Genomic DNA, 18732 nt, shown 5'->3' with positions numbered 1-18732 from the left:
TTCTCCACGGGCTTACATTTTTAAGAAGGCAGTCCCCCCACCCCCCTTTTTTCCTTTAGAATGTTTTTTTTCAGCATCCACTTATAAAGCACCAAACATCCGCAGTGACATCTAGTGCCTAAGTCTAACAGGCATCTGCAACTCCTAGACTGCTGTTGCTGCATCTCCTTGGCTGACAGACTGGGTTCATTCAAGCAATCAGTTTCTTGAGTCTCCCTGTGATGACTCCTTTAAGTGCCTCTTCTTGTCTAAGTTGCATAACCAACTCTTTGGGTCGAATCCCTTTTTCTTCCTTTTTTGTGGATTAGCAAAATGAGACCGGAAGAAGTTGAGACACTGGCTGGTGCTCACAAGCCATTAAACTCCCCCATCCCTTCTGATTAGACAGAGTGTCCCTAGGCAGCCACAGTCTTTAACCTCAGACCTAAAACTGCGCAGAAGCTCAGATTAGCCCCGGGGGGTGCAGTGTGGGCAGACAGGGCCAGAAACCCTGAGGGCTTTTCAAAAGCCTTCATCTTTTTGGTAAAAGATTTTTTTTTTTTTTAAATCACTTTTCTCTTATATGAGAAAGTAGTAACCTGCTATCTCTAGAATTTTAGGACTAGAAAAATCCTACTTATACTCCCTTTTTATAACATTTTTGGTGAATTTTTTTGTTGCTGTTTTTTAATTTCCTAATTGTAAGAATTGATGCTTTTGAACTGTGGTATTGGAGAAGATTCTTGAGAGTCCCTTGGACTGCAAGGTGACCCAACCAATCCATCCTAAAGGAAATCAATCCTGAATATTCTTTACAAGCACTGATTCTGAAGCTGAAACTCCAATACTTTGGCCACCTGATGCGAAGAACTGACTCATTGGAAAAGACCCTGATGCTGGGAAAGATTGAGGGCGGGGAAAGAAGGGGACAACAGAGGATGAGATGGCTGGATGGCATTACCGACTCAATGGATCTGAGTTTGAGTAAACTCAGCGAGTTAGTGATGGACAGGGAGGCCTGGCGTGCTGCAGTCCATGGGGTCTCAAAGAGTTGGACACAACTGAGCAACTGAACTGAACTGAACTGAATTTTAAGAATAGCCTGGGAGGAGAGGAGGAGTGTGTGCTGTGGATGGATATACAGGGATCTGCGGGAGGAAAGCTAGACTGAGCAAGGTGATAGACTGCCTTGAATGATCTCTGCACCTTGAAGGCAGGGGTGACAAGGATGATGCTTTGATACAGAAGAGAATGAGGACTGAAGAAACAATAGCAGCTGGTCTCCTAATGCCACCAAGAATCTCAACAAGACTGTGAAGTGAAAGCAAAAGTCGGTGAGTTGTGTCCGACTCTTTGTGATCCCATAGACTATACAGTCCATGGAATTCCCCAGGCCAGAATACTGGAGTGGGTAGCCTTTCCCTTCTCCAGGGAATCTTCCCAACCCAGGGATCAAACCCAAGTCTCCCTCATTATAGGTGAATTCTTTACCAGCTGAAACACAACGGAAGCCCAGGAATACTGGAGAGGTTAGCCTATCCCTTCTCCAGCGGATCTTCCCGACCCAGGAATCCAACCGGGGTCTCCTGTGTTGCAGGAGGATTCTTTACTGACTGAACTATTTGAGGTGGTGCCAAACAGAAGAACAATATGGTAAAAATGACAGAAATGCCTTCATAAGTGGGTGCCTGATAAGAACGCTTTTAATGAGTAAATTTCTGATATCTGCTGATGTGCTCTGAACACTGCTTACAGATCCCTGACCCAGTCCATCCCTTTAGCAGAGAAAGAGAAGAGCACTCACAGATGAGACTTTATGCCATTTGTTAAAAAAAGAGAAAAAAAAAAAAAAAACAGGAATAAAGGATGGCATATTTACAGAAGTGAAAAGCTGCAGCTCAGCATTAAAGCAGGCCTGACTCCAGGAAAATATCACCCTGAGGCCGCTTCCTTAGTTTTGCACTAGTAAAGGTAGATTGCGGAGGGCAGGGACATCCAATGTTTACTGTTAACGAGTGCTTCCTCAGCTTTCTCTCCTTGGCAGGGGCAGAGGCAGCGCAGAGGAATCTGTACGGTGCTCAGAGGACTACGAGACACCCAGAGCAGAGGGCAGGGCTGCACCCGGAGGGCACGGTAGCCTGGAGATGTACCTGAGGGAGAAGGGAGAAGAGGAGGCAAGAACAAAGGAGAAGGAATTAAGGACACCACGTACGAGCTGCCTTAAACAGGAGCACAAAGGAGACACTCGGTCTCATACTAACAACTGGAGGAGGGGGCGCCTTTGGCAGGGACTGGAATCCTGCACCAGGAGGTGGAAGGAAAGCATGGGGTTCCCCTTAAAGGCCCAGGATGGGCGGTCTCCCTGCAGCCTCTCCTCTCCCGGGGAGCCCGTCCGCTTTTCTTCTCCAACAGCACCATCTGGGGGCTAAAAGAGGAACAGCTCGCGGCTATCCTGCGCCTGCCTCCTTTTAGGGAGATTCTGCTCACACAAATATTTCCTCTAAAAAGCTTTTTTTTTTTTTTTTAATTCCTGACAGAATTCTCTTTTTCTTTCCCCAAATGTTCTCCCTTTCAGATATGGACTGTTTACGGCAAGAACATGTTTCTCCTGCTCCGCGTCCTCTCCCGTGTGTCCTTTCTCTCCTTTCTCTCGGTGTGTCTCTCATACGAGCAGCGCCGTTCCGGAAGCTTGTCTCTCAGCGTGTCTCTCACACGGGCAGCGTTGTTATGGAATCCCGTCTCTCAGCGTGTCTCTCACATGAGCAGCATTGTTCCGGAAGCTTGTCTCTCAGCGTGTCTCTCACACGGGCAGCGTTGTTCTGGAAGCTTGTCTCTCAGCGTGTCTCTCACATGGGCAGCGTTGTTCCGGAAGGTTCTTTCTCAGCGTGTCTCTCACATGGGCAGCGTTGTTCCGGAAGGTTCTTTCTCAGCGTGTCTCTCACATGGGCAGCGTTGTTCTGGAAGCTTGTCTCTCAGCGTGTCTCTCACATGGGCAGCGTTGTTCCGGAAGGTTCTTTCTCAGCGTGTCTCTCACATGGGCAGCGTTCTTCTGGAAGCTTGTCTCTCAGCGTGTCTCTCACATGGGCAGCTTTGTTCCGGAAGGTTCTTTCTCAGCGTGTCTCTCACATGGGCAGCGTTCTTCTGGAAGCTTGTCTCTCAGCGTGTCTCTCACATGAGCAGCGTTGTTCCGGAATGCTGTTTCTCAGCGTGTCTCTCACATGGGCAGCATTGTTCTGGAAGCTTGTCTCTCAGCGTGTCTCTCACATGGGCAGCGTTGTTCCGGAATGCTGTTTCTCAGCGTGTCTCTCACACGGGCAGCGTTGTTCTGGAATCCCATCTCTCAGCGTGTCTCTCACATGGGCAGCGTTGTTCCGGAAGGTTCTTTCTCAGTGTGTCTCTCACACAGGCGTCGTTGTTCTGGAAGGTTGTCTCAGTTGTCTCTCACACCAGAGCCACATTGTTTTGGAAGGTCTGGTGTCCAGGGCAAAGTGACCGCCTGAGTTGGAAATACATCATCCATTCAGCCATGATGGAGGATCTTGGAGGGAATCAACGACTTGACAGTAAGATTTATACACTTATACACTACATGAAAACTTCTAAAACCATTCGAAGTACTAAAGCACTATTACAAATAGTCTGTGCATATATATGTATATGCATTACTGTACTAACTCATACCTTAAAGAGTGCTAAATCTTGAAAAAGGTTTTTTAAGGAGTACTGCACACTGTATATGAATCCAAAGCTGACATGTAATTGTAAGTCTACACTCAGACTTCTACAGAAGCACAAAACTGCTCCAGAAAATTAAAGATTATATTGTGAGTCATGGTGCTATTTCACTTGTTTTTATTGAGATATAATTAACATACAACACTGTGTAATTTTAAGATGTACAATGTGTTGATTTGATATATATTGCATTAGCTAACACCTTTCTCATGCCACATAATTATCACTTCTTTTATATGGTGAGAGCATTTAAGGTCTAGTCTGTCAGCAACTTCAAAATGTATAACACAGTAGCATTGTCTATAATCACCGTGCTGTGCATCAGATCTTCAGAATTTTCTTTCTCGAGTTGCAAGTTGGTACCCTTCGACTATGTTTATTTTAAATTTGGGTGAAAAAAAATATCCATTTGTTCATCAAATAAGTATTTATTATGTCTATCATGTACCAAAGACTATTTCAGTGCTCAAAACACTAGTCAATAAAATAAACCCCTGTTCCTAAGAAGGTTAACCTTGTAGGAGATGACATTAGAAATGGGCAATATTATGTTATATTAACTGCTATGAGAAAATAGGCAGGCTACCTCAGTGTGGTCAGAGAAAGCCTCTCTGAGGGGGTGACCTGCGGATGAATGAAGGAGTGATCCATGAGAAGATCCAGAGGAGGGCCTTAGAGGTGAAGAGACTGTGAGATGGAAGGACTTGAAAGGCCCGCTGGAGGAAGCACAGGGGCGTGCGGGCAGCGGGGCCAGCAGGCAGCAGGTAGGGGACAGCGGGCCAGAGAGGTGGCCAGCACACGGTGCCACGGGCCCCCGGCCCTGTGAGGACTTGGGCTTTTGTTCTGAGTGACAGGAAGTCCCTGAAGTGCGGCGCTCCATGGAACGAAGCACTTTGACCTACTGGTTTCTGTTTGAAGGTTTCCTCTGGCTGCTTTGTGGAGAAGGCGGTAGGCGGCGACAGCGGAGCAGGGAACCCAGTTAGGAGCTGCTATTTAAGAGTCCACAGGGCTTGCTGAGAGACTGGCGTGGTTTGAAAGAGAGGGTTGAGGGATGACCGTGAGTTTGGAGCAGCTGGTGCTGCCGCTCCCTGGGATGGAGCTCCTGGGAGAGCGCAAGGTGCAGGGAAGAGCAGGGGCCTGTCTGGACGTGTCAGGTGTGGGTGTCCGTCAGAAACCCCATGCAGCTGTCCTACAGGCAGCTGACATACGGCTTAGAAGGTCAGAGGAAAGGTTGGGGCTGGGATATACACATGTGCATCATTAGTATATTTAAATGTTGTTTAAAGTCATGGAACGAGAAAGCAACTCACCCTCAGAGGGAGTGAAGAAGAGAGAAGACCAGATGAGAAAGATACAGCTGGAAAGGACAGAGGAAACCAGGAGGTGTGTCTCAAAAAAGTGGAGAGATGCCTACACGTGTGTGTGTCTGTGCGTGTGTGTAGGGGTCTGTGTAGGGCTTCCCTGGTGGCTTGGGCAGTAAAGAATCTGCCTGCAATTCAGGACACCTGGTTCAATCCCTGGGTAGGGAAGATCCCCTGGAGGAGGGCACGGCAACCCACTCCAGTGTTCTTGCCTGAAGAATCCCATGGACAGAGGAGCCTGGAGGTCTACAGTCCATGGGGTCACAAAGAGTCGGACATGACTGAGCAACCACTTTGACTTTCAGGAGTGTGTGTGTGTGTGTGTGTGTGTGTGTGTGTGTGTGTGTAGGTACATATGTGTATATACCGATGTATATATGTGTGCCTGTGTATGTATATATATGTATGCGTGTATGTATATCTATGTCTAGTAGTAAATAATTAAGTTCATAATTTCAGGGATGTGTGTGTGTATATATATGTATGTGTGTATATAGGGGTGCGTGTGTGTGTGTATATAGATGTATATGTGTGTGCCTGTGTATGTATATACATGTATGTGTGTATCTATATCCGAGTCTAGTTTTTAATTAGTTTATTTAGTTATTAATTAGTAAATAATTAATTTCATAATTAGGCACATAATGTTTCTCTGATTCTGTCTCAAGACTACAGGAAACTAAAGGAAAGTTGGGGAGAAGGAGCACAGACAATTTGGGGCTTTGACTTATGACTTCATTGCAGAACATTCACATCTAAGCCCACATATCAGAAATTATTACAGAACAATAGAAGGTGATTAAGTTTTACCAAATCATTTGTAACATACACTCTGACCTGGTGATTAATTGACACATCTACACATAATCTATTATGGGGACTAATTCAAGAATGAGCTGTTATTGTACATTAGCAGTTTGGAGATGTATGTGAAATAATTCTTTTATTAAAAATATTTTTAAAAGAATATGCCTCATAACCTTGTCAATCTTCCTAATTTTTTAAAAGGAATCATCTTCATTAAATGCGACAGAGATTTTTTGCTTGGATAGCCATGCAATGTATCTTCATAATAAAGACAGTAGGTAGAGTGCTCTGCTTCCTCCTTTCCTTAATATTGGTTGCAAAGCCAGATTTGGATTTTCTTTTTCTATTATATAAAAGAATAATCAGGGCTCAAATCTCAAAGTGATTAGTGAGTATATTTGGCCAAAAAGTGTGCTTCTGGGTAGTTTCAAAACACCACAGAACCTTCCATTGTTTGAGGAAGGAGCACTTCAAGCTTGTGTTTGTCTAGGCTCCCATTTCTAAAGGAAAAACACTGGAAGTATATTGACCACACAGCAGATAAAAGGAGCTTGAGGAATGATTGTTCCCCTGCTCTACTTCACGACTGTGTGGCAGCTGGAAAACCCCACACCCCGTAGCAGAGTTCCTATGACAAGAGAAAAAGGCATGGGGAGGTAAACGGTATTCGAGTGACCCCTTGGGATCAGGGCTGCAGGAGACTTCTGAATCCCAAAGATGTTTATTGTATAACAGACCTGAAAATTGTCTTTAAAAGCCTTTATACATGCAAAATCTTCTGTCAGAGAATTGTGAATAGTCTGATTTGTATTTACCACAATCAGTGCCTCCCATCTCTATCCCTGAATTCATCCTTTGGTTTCTCATCTTGACTGACTTGTAAACAGTGCATCTGTCTGTAGCGCATATTGAGCTTGCCCAACCTAAATGTCCGTCAATAGATGAATGCAAAAAGAAGGTGTGGTACATATATACACAATGGAATACTACTCAGCCATTAAAAATAATGAAACAATGCCACATGTGGCAACATGGATGGATCTAGAGATTAGCGTGCTAAGTGACATAAGTCAGAAAGACAGACACCATATGACATCACTTATATGTGAGGTCTAAAATATGACACAAATTGATCTATCTACAAAACAGAAACAGACTCCCAGACACAGAACAGAACCGCCTTTGCCAAGGTGGGGAGGGAGGGAGAGATTGAGAATTTGGGACTAGGAGATGAAAGCAATGGTATACAGAATGAATAACAGCAAAGTCCTGTGATAAACCATCATGGAAAAGAATATGAAAAAGAATATATACATATCATTTTAATGTACAGTAGAAATTAACACACCATTGCAAACACAACATTAACTATACTTAAATAAAATAATTTGCCATCAAAGCTATGGTTTTTCCAGTGGTCATGTATGGATGTGAGAGCTGGACTATCAAGAAAGCTGAGCACCGAAGAATAGATGCTTTTGAATTGTGGTATTGGAGAAGACTCTTGAGAGTCCCTTGGACTGCAAGGAGATCCAACCAGTCCATCCTAAGGGAGATCCGTCCTGAATATTCATTGGAAGGACTGATGCTGAAGCTGAAACTCCAATCCTTTGGCCTCCTGATGCAAAGAACCAATTCATTGGAAAAGACCCTGATGCTGGGAAAGACTGACAGTGGGGGGAGAAGGGGATGACAGAGGATGAGATGGTTGGATGGCATCACCTACTCAATAGACATGAGTTTGGGTAAACTCTGGGAGTTGGCGATGGACAGGGAGGCCTGGCATGCTGCAGTCCATGGGGTCGCAAAGAGTCAGACATGACTGAGCAACTGAACTGAACTGAACTGAAATAAAATAAAATAAAAGGTTATTTCCCTAGGAGAAAATCACCATAAAAATGAAACAGAATAAAATGAAGAAAAGGGATATATTGAATTCTCTTTAGTATGCTGTCTCATTTTTTGTTTTCTTTTTTATCTATTCAGTAAATAGATTTAAACAATACCATTATTAGTCTTGAAAGATTTACTGAGACTTTCCAAGGGGAAAAAAAGCCTTGAGAATAAGAAAAATAAGTTTAAATGTTTATGTATCTGCTAAATAGCTCTATGAGTTTAGTTTTATAATCTATATATTATGAATAAGAGCAGACATTTGAAAACTCTCCTTAAAGGGAAGAGTGGCCTTCAGATTCTAAACTCTAACTTGAGTGAATGTGACTTGTTAAAAAAAAAGTGTGCCAACTAGGGCAAAGGTTGATTGGTCACAAAAGAACAGAAAAAAGGAAAACTGCAGAGGTGCATGTTAATAAAGTTTATCCAAGCATGACCCAATGCTGAGAAAATATTAGCCAACAGACCAAAGTCCTTCTGCCAAAATTTCCATATTTTAGAGGCAGTGCTGTGGAGATACAACCAACAAAATTCTATCATTATGGCCTCATTTTTAAAAGCACCCTTTCAGGGACTTGGATGCTTCATACTCTTCCAGGTCTAGTCATATAAAACACTTACTGCTTCTATTTATCCTCTTTGTTTTGAGTTCCATACTCACCAAGCAAGCTTTTGATTCAGTTTTCTGTGTATGGTACCCTTCCTAGCAGAACTCAGTAAATGTCCCTTGAATGAGAATGACCCAGCTAAGGACCATACTCAAGGTCCAGCTTGAATACCCCAAGCTAAGGTAAGACTCGTGTCACTCTTCCTAAATTAATAACTTGAGTTTTGTTTTATATAACAGCCTGCAAACTCACTTATTGTGGGTGTGCACTTGAAAAAGGCATTCATTGTTGTGATGAATTGGGTTTCAGACCTCACAGAGTTGAGGCCCTGAGTCTAGACCTGGAGAGTTCCGTCAAGGCAGGTCAGCTCGTGAGACTTCTTCAGAAAGTATTGTGCCTGTCAACACCTGGTCACACATCCCCCTCTTGTGTTGCTATGACCCAGCAAGAAAGCAGAATCCTAACTAACCTGCCAAGACAGCTACTCTTTTCCAAGAGGAGAAGCAAGAACTGGAAGATAGAAGCCCTGGAGAGATAATTCCCTAAGGGTGGAAGAGAAGGAGATACAGAGAAGGGGATCGTTAATGTAAAAGACGGGGTCAGGAAAGGATGTGGCAAGGAACTGTGAAGGAACACCCAATCAGAAAAGAGAGAGGGCTGCAAAGAAGTTTCCCCAAACTGAGTACTTGGAACAGAAGGAAGAGAAGTTTGCCAGGAGCAAAAAGTCAGTGGGAAATGTCTGTTAGCAGAACCCAGGGAACTACTAGGCTAGGAACTGGAGGGACTACAGCAAGTAGTGTGGCCTTGGACTCAAGGAGTTAACCTAAACTTAGGAAAAAATGTGTTGCTCCTTCAGCACCTAGACAAGAACTGATGCAAGTTTCTTGACCTTGAACTTGATGTTAGGAAGAATAAATCTAGAAGTACCCGAAATGAAGTAATTAATCCTATGTCTAATAGGGTGAGACTATGTGACTACCATTTACCTTTTCTATGTTAGTAATACATATATATATATATGTATATATGTGTACGTGGGCTTCCCATGTGGTGCTAATGGTAAAGAACCTGCCTACCAATGCAGGAGACTTAAGAGACGTGGGTTCGATCCCTGGGTCAAGAAGATCCCCTAGAGAAGGAAATAGCAACCCACTCTAGCATTCTTTCCTGGAGCATCCCATGGACAAGAGGAGCGTGGTGGGCTACAGTCCATTGGACATAACTGAAGCAACTTAGCACCCACGCATGCATATGTATGACTACTAATACCATTTATGGCCACAACCCTAATGCTAAGAAAGCAGCAGTTTCAAACATCATGGCTTTTGCACTAGCATTCCAAGTGTCCAGTAGTGAAAAAGGCAAATAGTTTCCTGGGACAACTAGACAATAGTTTTCTTTTTCTTTAGGTTTTTTTTTTCCATTGTTGTTCCTTTGTTTGTTTACTGTTTGTTTATCTTTATTGAATTTGTCACAATATTGTTTCCATTTTTTATTTTAAACGCTTTGGTTTTTTGGCTGTGAAGCATGTGGGATCTTAGTTCCCTGGCCAGGGATTGAACCCTCTGCATTGGAAGGTGAAGTCTTAACTACTGGTCTGCCAGGAAAGTCCCTGTTTTGTTTGGTTTATTTGGTTGTGCTAGGATCTTCCATATTTTCAGTGGTACCTGGGATCTTCGGTTGTGGCATGTGGGATTTAGTTCCCTGACCAAGGATTGAACCCAGGATCCTGGCGTGGAGAGCATGGACTCCTAGTCACTGGACCACCAGGGAAATCCAGAAAATAGTTTTGACTTCATCGACCCCTTGAAACTGTCTCAGAACCCTCAGGGGTGTTCAGACGAGACTGAGGGCCACTGATCTGTACCATGTTCTGTAGAAGGAAATTCTCTAGTTGTCCAGATGAGGGCTGTAGAAGGTTTTGCTCGGAGGAGAGGTATGAGAACCTTGGCTTTTGCAAGAAGGGAAATAACTTGTCTGGAGATGGTCTGGGGTCCCTGGCGGCTCAGATGGTAAAGAATCCGCCTGCAGCGTGGGAGACCTGGATGCAAAGAGCTGGACCCGACTGAGCGACAGGCACAGCATATCCTGGGGAGAGGGTGTCCCGTTTGGTTACAGCGCAGCAATGCAACCTAGAGCCCTGCACATTTATCTCGGCTTAATTTCACGACTGGTAAAGTAACATCTCCTTTACAGAACAGATTGCTTGGATTTTTAGCTTCCCTGGTGGTTCAGGCAGTAAAGAATCTGCCTGCAATGGGGGACACCCGGGTTCGATCCCTGGGTGGGGAAGATCCCCAGGAGGGGGGCATGGCAACCCACTGCAGTATTCTTGCCTGGAGGATTCCACGGACAGGGGAGCCTGGCGGGCTACAGTCCATGAGGTCACAAAGGGTTGGACACGACTGAGCGACTAGCAGAGTTACAGATCAGTAACTTATGGGCACTCGCCAGTGTGTTGGGGAAGGACAAATTTCAGGATGTGCTAAGTTTACACAGAATCAGAGCAGTTATCCATTCCTGTGTTGACTGGTTAATTCTTTCAACAAATGCTTCTTGAGCCATCCATAAATACACAGCCCTGTGACCTGTAGGCATCATCACTCCACACTGGTTGATGGACAAACACGAAGGAGGCTGAAAGAGGTCTAACCGAGACACCTTGCCTCCGGGATCCGGTCGGCAGGAGTCTCTGTCCTGCATAGGCCAGGTTACCCGGTTCCACTGTGGGTACCACACCTGCCGATCTCTGTTCTTACTTCTCACTGGGGGGAAAGACCCATTTATCACTTCATCAAAGCATTAGTAGAAAAAAATAATTTTTTTTTTATCTTGTGTACTTTTTTTTTCCTTTTAATGGGCTGGGGTTTTTTAATGTGTTTTAAATTTTGTCTGTCTGTTTGTGACTGCGCTGGGGTTCCACTGCTGAGTGCGGACTCCCTCCAGCTGCGCGGTCGGGCTTCTCCTTGCGGAGGCTTTTTCTTGTTGCCCAGAGGCTCCGGGCTTCAGAAACTGCCGCGCAAACGCTCTGGAGCGCCGGCTCAGGAGTGGCGGCGCGTGAGTTTAGCCATCCCGCAGCGTGTGGGATCTTCCCGGGGCAGGGATTGAACCCATGTCCCCTGCGTTGGCAAGCGGATCCCTAACTGCTGGACCACCAAGGAAGCCCTCCCGTGCTCGTCTCCTCCCGCCTTCAATCTTTCCCAGCATCAGGGTCTTTTCCAAAGAGTTAGTTCTTCGCATCAGATGGTTGAAATCATAAAACTGAAGACAGATGGAGGACCGGTGCCCAACCGAGAGAAGCATGACAACCGCAAGGAGATCCAGCCAGTCCATGCTAAGGGAAATCAGTCCTGAATACTCGTTGGAAGGACTGATGCTGAAGCTGAAACTCCAGTACTTTGGACACCTAATGCGAAGAGCTGACTCATTTGAAAAGACCCTGACGCTGGGGAAGATTGAAGGCGGGAGAAGGGGACCACAGAGGATGAGATGGCTGGATGGCATCACCGATTCCATGGACATGAGTTTGAGTAAACTCTGGGAGTTGGTGATGGACAGGGAGGCCTGGCGTGCTGCAGTCCATGGGGTCACAAAGAGTCGGACACAACTGAGTGACTGAACTGAACTGAAATGATTGAGCTACTTTCAAATGTCATAGGCAGTGATAAAAAAGCAAGGTTAACCTCATGGAACTGACTCATTGGAACAGACCCTGATGGTAGGAAAGATTAAAGGCAGGAGGAGAAGGGGACAGCAGAGGATGAGATGGTTGGATGGTCGGATGGTGTCACCAACTCAATGGACATGAGTTTGAGCAAGCTCCGGGAGTTAGTGGTGGACAGGGAAGCCTGGTATGATACAGTCCATGAGGTTGCAAAGAGCTGGACACTACTGAGCAACTAAACTGAATCTCATGGCTATTTTAGCCATACTATGGTTGTGTATGATTTCCCAGGTGGCACAGTGGTAAAGATTCTGCCTGCCAATACAGGGGACATAAGACACATAGGTTTCATCCCTGGGTCTGGAAGATCCCCTGGAGGAGGGCATGGCAACCCACTCCAGTATTCTTGCCTGGAGAATCCCGTAGACAGAGGAGCCTGGCAGGCTACAGTCCATAGGAATGCAAAGGGCTGGACATGGCTGACTGACTGATTACACACACACACACACACACACACACACACACACAGAGTTCTGTAGGATCATGTCCTAACTTGTGAAAATATACACTATGGGTTCTGAGATGATGCAGTAACCTGTTGCCAACTTTACTCTCAAATTCAGAGGGGAAAAAAAGGGTGCTTACAATTTTTCTGTGGATTTGAAATTGTCTTCTAAATACAGAGTGTAAAAGTGTAATTTCATTCTATCTTGCATCAACGAGTTCAAAAGTTTGTCTCATTATCTTTATTGCGATTGAATTCAATTTAAGTTAAAATACAAAATGCTTAACAAATATAAATCCAATCTAGATGGGAAACAAAAGATTAGTATTTACAACTCTTTAATCTTTTCAAAAGATAACAATTTTGGATAACAGGTAGACCTTTTGCCTCTGAGAGATAAATAAATTAGCAGACAATCTTCAAGGAAATCAGTGCTGTGTGGACTTTTTTAGTCTACTAAAGTCCAATTTGTAGCATAGAACTGATGGGATACTGTGGCAGAAACTGTGAATTACAAAGTGGTAATGCTCATACCCAGTAATTAGAATCCCTGTCTTGCATGCTAGTTACTTTTTCTGAGAAAACAGACTTCTTTGACTCACTAGGGTACTTCACAACATGTCTTTCCAAACTAAATAAATTCATTCAACACTGGTCTTTCTAAAGCCATTAGAACTTCTGGTTACACAGAGAGATTTAACAAGTATTCCTTTAAGAAAAAAATAATTTTCAAGAGATAAATTGCACTTTACTTGTTATATGAACTTAACAGTGCATTTGATTGCAGGCAGCAACATAATTATCAAAGATGCAAAATAAAGTTTTTCAAATATTCAATTAATTACATATTTATTATATGTCAATCTCCTACAAGGCCTCAAGCTAGATAACGTAAAGTGAAAAAGAAAATCAAAGGCACTTTCGTCTTAGGAGCTCGTCTTAATGCAAACATATATGTCATTATTACACAATTTCCTGGATACTTCCAGTTATGAAAATCTACAACCAGAGGAAGACAGGTGTCTGAAACAAATAATCACAATTAAGGAAACTCAATTAACTTCTTTCAGAAGATGATAGAAGTGTAGTATGTATTTGTTTTAAATTTGATTATTAAGTTAATGCTTAGTGTCACTCCCTTTGTCCCAGAAAGAGCAGAAGGATCTCTCCCTTTCTTCTTCACCAAAACTAAGCAAAAATACATGAGATAACAGATTAAAGTGAGAATCAAGAGCCAGCTTACAAAACTGTTTAAGAGATGGAGGGACATGTGTGTCAGGAGAGATGGGCTTTGCTATGGAAATGGCTGATGGGACTGTGGACTGAGTAAATATTTGAGACTCAAGTAATTTTCTCCATTAGTTGACAAAACAGTGATCTTCACAGACTGCTCTCTGCCCTGCTGCCAAAACACAGGGCAAAATCAGGCAATCTGTTCCTCGAGCCCATGGGCAGCTCTGCCTGCATGGTACCTCTTTAGTTTCAAACCATGCCATGAACATCATTTATGCCGTAAACTGACAATCACTGTGTCTGATCAATTATTAGTCAGTTTATTGTTAGTATCACCAATCGAATGAGATAGATGGTGTAAGTCATTAAAGTTTAAACAGCTATTTATATCCTGGGGAAGTCCTCACAAAGACTGGATGGGCTCTTCTTGAGCTGTGGAATAGATGCTTTAATTCACTATATCCCATCTCTCCATAGCTCTCATTCTGTTTGTTTTGTTAGAAGTACTCTGAAACGAAAACCAGCAACATAATCCAAATGCAAATTCACTTTAAAAGGAAATAGTATCTACTTTTATGAGTTGGAAAGACATCAAGATATTCAGCAGAATCACTTGTTTAGAAAAAGGTACCACAATCATATCATTCTGGGAATGAATTTAAGAATATTGCCAACACCGTTGAGAGATGTGACTGATCAGTCTCTATGGCAAGGGATGATTCCTAGCACATTCTGAGGTTTAGGATGCCCGCCATGTGGTCACACAGGTTGAAACAGATGCATTCAATGGGCTTTAATACACATCAAACAATGCTTGTTGCCTGTATACCTAAGAGTGCAAACCTGAGATAGGTGACTTAAGTCAGTTTGATTCAAAAGATCTGATTTTCTTTGGACACAAGCTGATGGCAAAATGGCTATGTCACCCCATAAAAGTCACCCTATAAATTACAATTCTAGGGAAGAATGGTTAGTCGGGAATTTTGTGTTTGTTTTGTTTCCACAGACATGTCTGGGGTGGTCTCTTGGTGACGACTTTTAACGGAAAGAGGCTCTCACTTTTCGGCCCTTCAGAGGCTGTGGGGGACGGTGATTGCTCAGCAGAAAAGCCGCTGCTTCACCCTCCCTGCTGCAGAGGAGGGTGCGGAATGTGGCCAGCTGTGGACGGAAAGAGAAGAATTATTAGCAGAGAGAGTCATGCCAGTGTGAATGAACTGCCTCCCTAGAAAGTTAAGAAGCATATACGCTCTCTTCTACTAGGAATTGAATGTATTTCAACAAAAATTTTCTAAGGTATGGCTCATATATCATAAAGCAACTCTTCTGCTAGATTCTTACCACTATACAAATACCTATGGGTTCAAAAATAAGCACAGAAGCACTCTTCATTTGAAGATCAAATAAGAAAAAACATTCAGAGTGTGCTTTAGAGAGAACATATGTGGAAATCAGAAACTGTGACCTCCAGTGGCCGAATGAGAGTGGGAAGGGCTTCCCAGGCCGGGTTCCACTCCTAGTTCTGCCACTAGCGAGCTGTGTAACCTCAGGAAATTCACTCATTGTCTTTAGTCTTCTCTTTCCTCACCTAAAAAGTGAAGCATCGGATTAGATTACCTCAACAGGAGCCATCGGCTCTTAGAATTACACTGAACACTTAGGAACACTCCATATAACATGGCCCATACTTTCATGGGAACCACGTGGTATTCATCCTATAGAATGTTCATCTTTTATGTACTTTTTCCCTTCAACAGTGATTTACCCTTCACCATAACTGTGCCTTATAAACAACTAACTAGGGGAAAAGCCTAGAGTCCTTCACTGCTGACAATGTCAATACAATTTAAGTGATACAGGCATATTTTTCATCACAAAAGTTTACCTTTCCTTATCACACACACAACAAAATGCTTACTTACCTTATAAACTTCATATAGTACATAAAGTGTCAAGAAGAAAATAGAAATTACTAGTAATCATGTCACGAAATTTAACCACTGTTCACATTATGGAGTATATCCTTCCAGAAGTTTCTCTATGTATAAACACTATGCACTGGTGCACACATTTGACAATTTTAGTGCAAAATAAGCTTAATATATTTACTCATCTGAAACCTTATTTTTTCATTTAATATGAATCCTTTGCATGTCAATACATATTAGTTTATGCCACTTTTTTTAATTGTTGAAAAGTTTATGTTATAAGCATGTTTATGAGCTATTCAGCAATTCCTTGGGGATTTAACATTACTGTCTAAGACTAAAAACAGGTTTATAGTAGTAAAATGAAAGTTGGGTGAAGTATCTGGATAATTCTGCTGTCTCAAAAACATTCACTAAAAACATATTGCCACATGAGTAAGTTTTTGGTGTTTGTTTGCATGTGCACAAATTATTAAACCGTTGAAAAGAGACTTTATTCTTTAAGCTTTGATAGTCATCTGATCAAAGAGTCACAGAAATTCAGACCAGGACATGTCACTTAGGTTTCCATCATTACCATTTATCTAAAGCCTAAAATAGTTCTCTTCCAGTACTAGCTGGGATGGGGGGACAGAGGTGATAGCGGTCCTTCATAATAAATAGGCAACAGTTTATAACCACGCTCTACGGAGAAAAGTTCAAGTATCATATACAAGCAGTCATGTATTTCCACAAGTGATATTTTGAGGTGACTTTTCAAAGAGGAGAGATACGAGGAGGATAAGATAAATATTTACAACTTGATATTACTCATGTTTCATTAGACCACATCACTATGGCAAAAGCAAGATGAGACATAAATAACTCTCTGGTAAAGTCAAGCTGGAATCAAGATTGCTAGGAGAAATATCAATAACCTCAGGTATGCAGATGACACCACCCTTACGGCAGAAAGTGAAGAAGAACTAAAGAGCTTCTTGATGAAAGTGAAAGAGGAGAGTGAAAAAGTTGGCTTAAAGCTCAACATTCAGAAAACTAAGATCATTGCATCTGGTCCCATCACTTTATGGCAAATAGATGGGAAACAGTGGAAACAGTGGCAGACTTTTATTTTTCTGGACTCCAGCATCACTGCAGATGGTGACTGCAGCCATGAAATTAAAAGACACTCCTTGGAAGCAAAGTTATGACCAACCTAAATAGCATATTAAAAAGCAGAGATGTTACTTTGTCAACAAAGGTCTGTCTAGTCAAGGCTATGCTTTTTCCAGTGGTCATGTATGGATGTGAGAGTTGGACTATAAAGAAAGCTGAGTGCAGAAGAATTGATGCTTATGAGCTGCGGTGTTGGAGAAGACTCTTGAGAGTCCCTTGGACTGCAAGGAGATCCACCCAGTCCACCCTAAAGGAGATCAGTCCTGAATGTCCATTGGAATGACTGATCCTGAAGCTGAAACTCCAATACTTTGGCCACCTGATACAAAGAACGGACTCATTGGAAAAGACCCTGATGCTGGGAGGGATTGTGGGCAGGAAGAGAAAGGGACGACAGAGGATGAGATGGTTGGATGGCCTCACTGACTCAATGGACATGAGTTGGGTAAACTCCGGGAGTTGGTGATGGACAGGGAGGCCATGCCGTGCTGCGGTTCATGGGGTCACAAAGAGTAAGACACAACTGAGCCACTGAACTGAACTGAACTGAAAGTCAAGTTGTTGTTGTTGTTGAGTTGCTAAGTTGTATTCAAATCTTTGCAACCCCATGGAAAGTAGCCCACCAGGCTCCTCTGTCCATAGGATTTCCCAGGCAAGAATACTGGAGTGCGTTGCCATTTCCTTCTCCGGGGATCTTGCCGACCCAGGATCAAACCCTCCTCTCCTGTATTGTAGGAGGATTCTTTACTGCTGAGCCACCAGGGAACCCCAGTATACGCCCTTAGCCCCCCTCAATGCCTCTGCAAACTGATGGTGGCTCCCTACCTCTGCAGCGGTCTAGCCTCATCAGTTTAGAACTGGAACTTAACGCTCGATCTTTCTCTGACCAGTTTGCTCATTTTGCTGAAAGTCTCTGAGCCCGTCCTGATGTCTCGTCAAGCTCCTTCACCTTCCGGCTCCGGCTCGCCCTTCCAGCCCCTTAGCCCAGGTCGGCAGACCCTGCATCTGCCAGGCCCTGCTTACATTGTTTTCTCTCGGCTGTGGGGTCCTCCACCGCCGCACTGGCTGCAAAATGCAGCCCCTTGACTGGCCGCTACCGGCCTCCTGCCCGCCCCAGGCCTCTGGCTTCATTCCAGCAGAAAACCGGTCCCTCTGTTCCTCAGGCTGACACAGCCTCTTCACAGCTCCTGCAAGAACCTCCGCAGCTCAGCTGGAAGGCTGAGGAAGGTATGACCTGTCTGTTTTCTTGGGCTCTAATATTGGAAGTTTACATTTCTTCTGTAGTAACCCCAGTAAGCAGAAATAGCTTTTCTAATGTTTCAGAAACAGTTTTTTGATTAGTCACTCTCGGGTTCGAATGTTTTTAATAGCTTTCTGTTGCCTGCCAAAGTTGACTAATAATAAGAATAAGCTCTCTTATAAAATATGATGGGCCAGGTACTGTGCTAACTGTTTCACATTACATACTGCATTTAATCCCTGAAGAACGCTATCCATACTATACTATTATCTCTATTCTAAAGGTGAGGAACTCGAGGGCTCGTTAGGAAATGTCAACAAATGAGCCTTCTGGTAAAAAAGACATGCACTAACCACTGCACTACTCTGCATCTCTAAGTGTTGTTCTTGTTTTGTTTTTTCACCATTTTCTTCTGATCTTTTCTTATTTATTTTTTATTATGGAAACTTTCAGACATACACAAAGGTAGATAGGGCAACATAATAAACCATCACCCAGCTTCAGCAGTCATCAACACATGGCCAGTTCTGTTTCCTCCACACTCTCACCCATTCTCTTCCTCCATTTCTGAATCCTGCACAAACTGTATTATTTTTTAAGCAAATTCCAACAATCAGGTATAAACAT

General features: G+C 43.3%; 1 protein-coding gene across 3 annotated transcripts in view; it reads right to left on the bottom strand.

The window, feature by feature from the left end:
• Positions 1-18732, bottom strand: part of LOC136144920 (carbonic anhydrase 13) — a 64912-nt gene that overhangs the window by 11855 nt on the left and 34325 nt on the right. For 2 of the 3 annotated variants that reach the window (XM_065902935.1, XM_065902938.1), the window contains one exon: positions 12759-14943. The exons of the other annotated variant lie outside the window; for it this stretch is intronic. In XM_065902935.1, coding sequence (XP_065759007.1) covers positions 14824-14943 — 120 coding nt within the window. In that variant the 3' untranslated portion in view covers positions 12759-14823. Of the gene's footprint in view, positions 1-12758; positions 14944-18732 lie in introns of those variants that run through there. 3 annotated transcript variants of the gene reach the window in all.

The sequence above is a fragment of the Muntiacus reevesi genome, chromosome 12 (genome assembly GCF_963930625.1).
Source record: "Muntiacus reevesi chromosome 12, mMunRee1.1, whole genome shotgun sequence".
Lineage (NCBI taxonomy): Eukaryota > Metazoa > Chordata > Mammalia > Artiodactyla > Cervidae > Muntiacus > Muntiacus reevesi.
The sequence above is the reverse complement of the archived record's forward strand: the minus strand, read 5'-3'. Positions and strand labels throughout refer to the sequence as shown.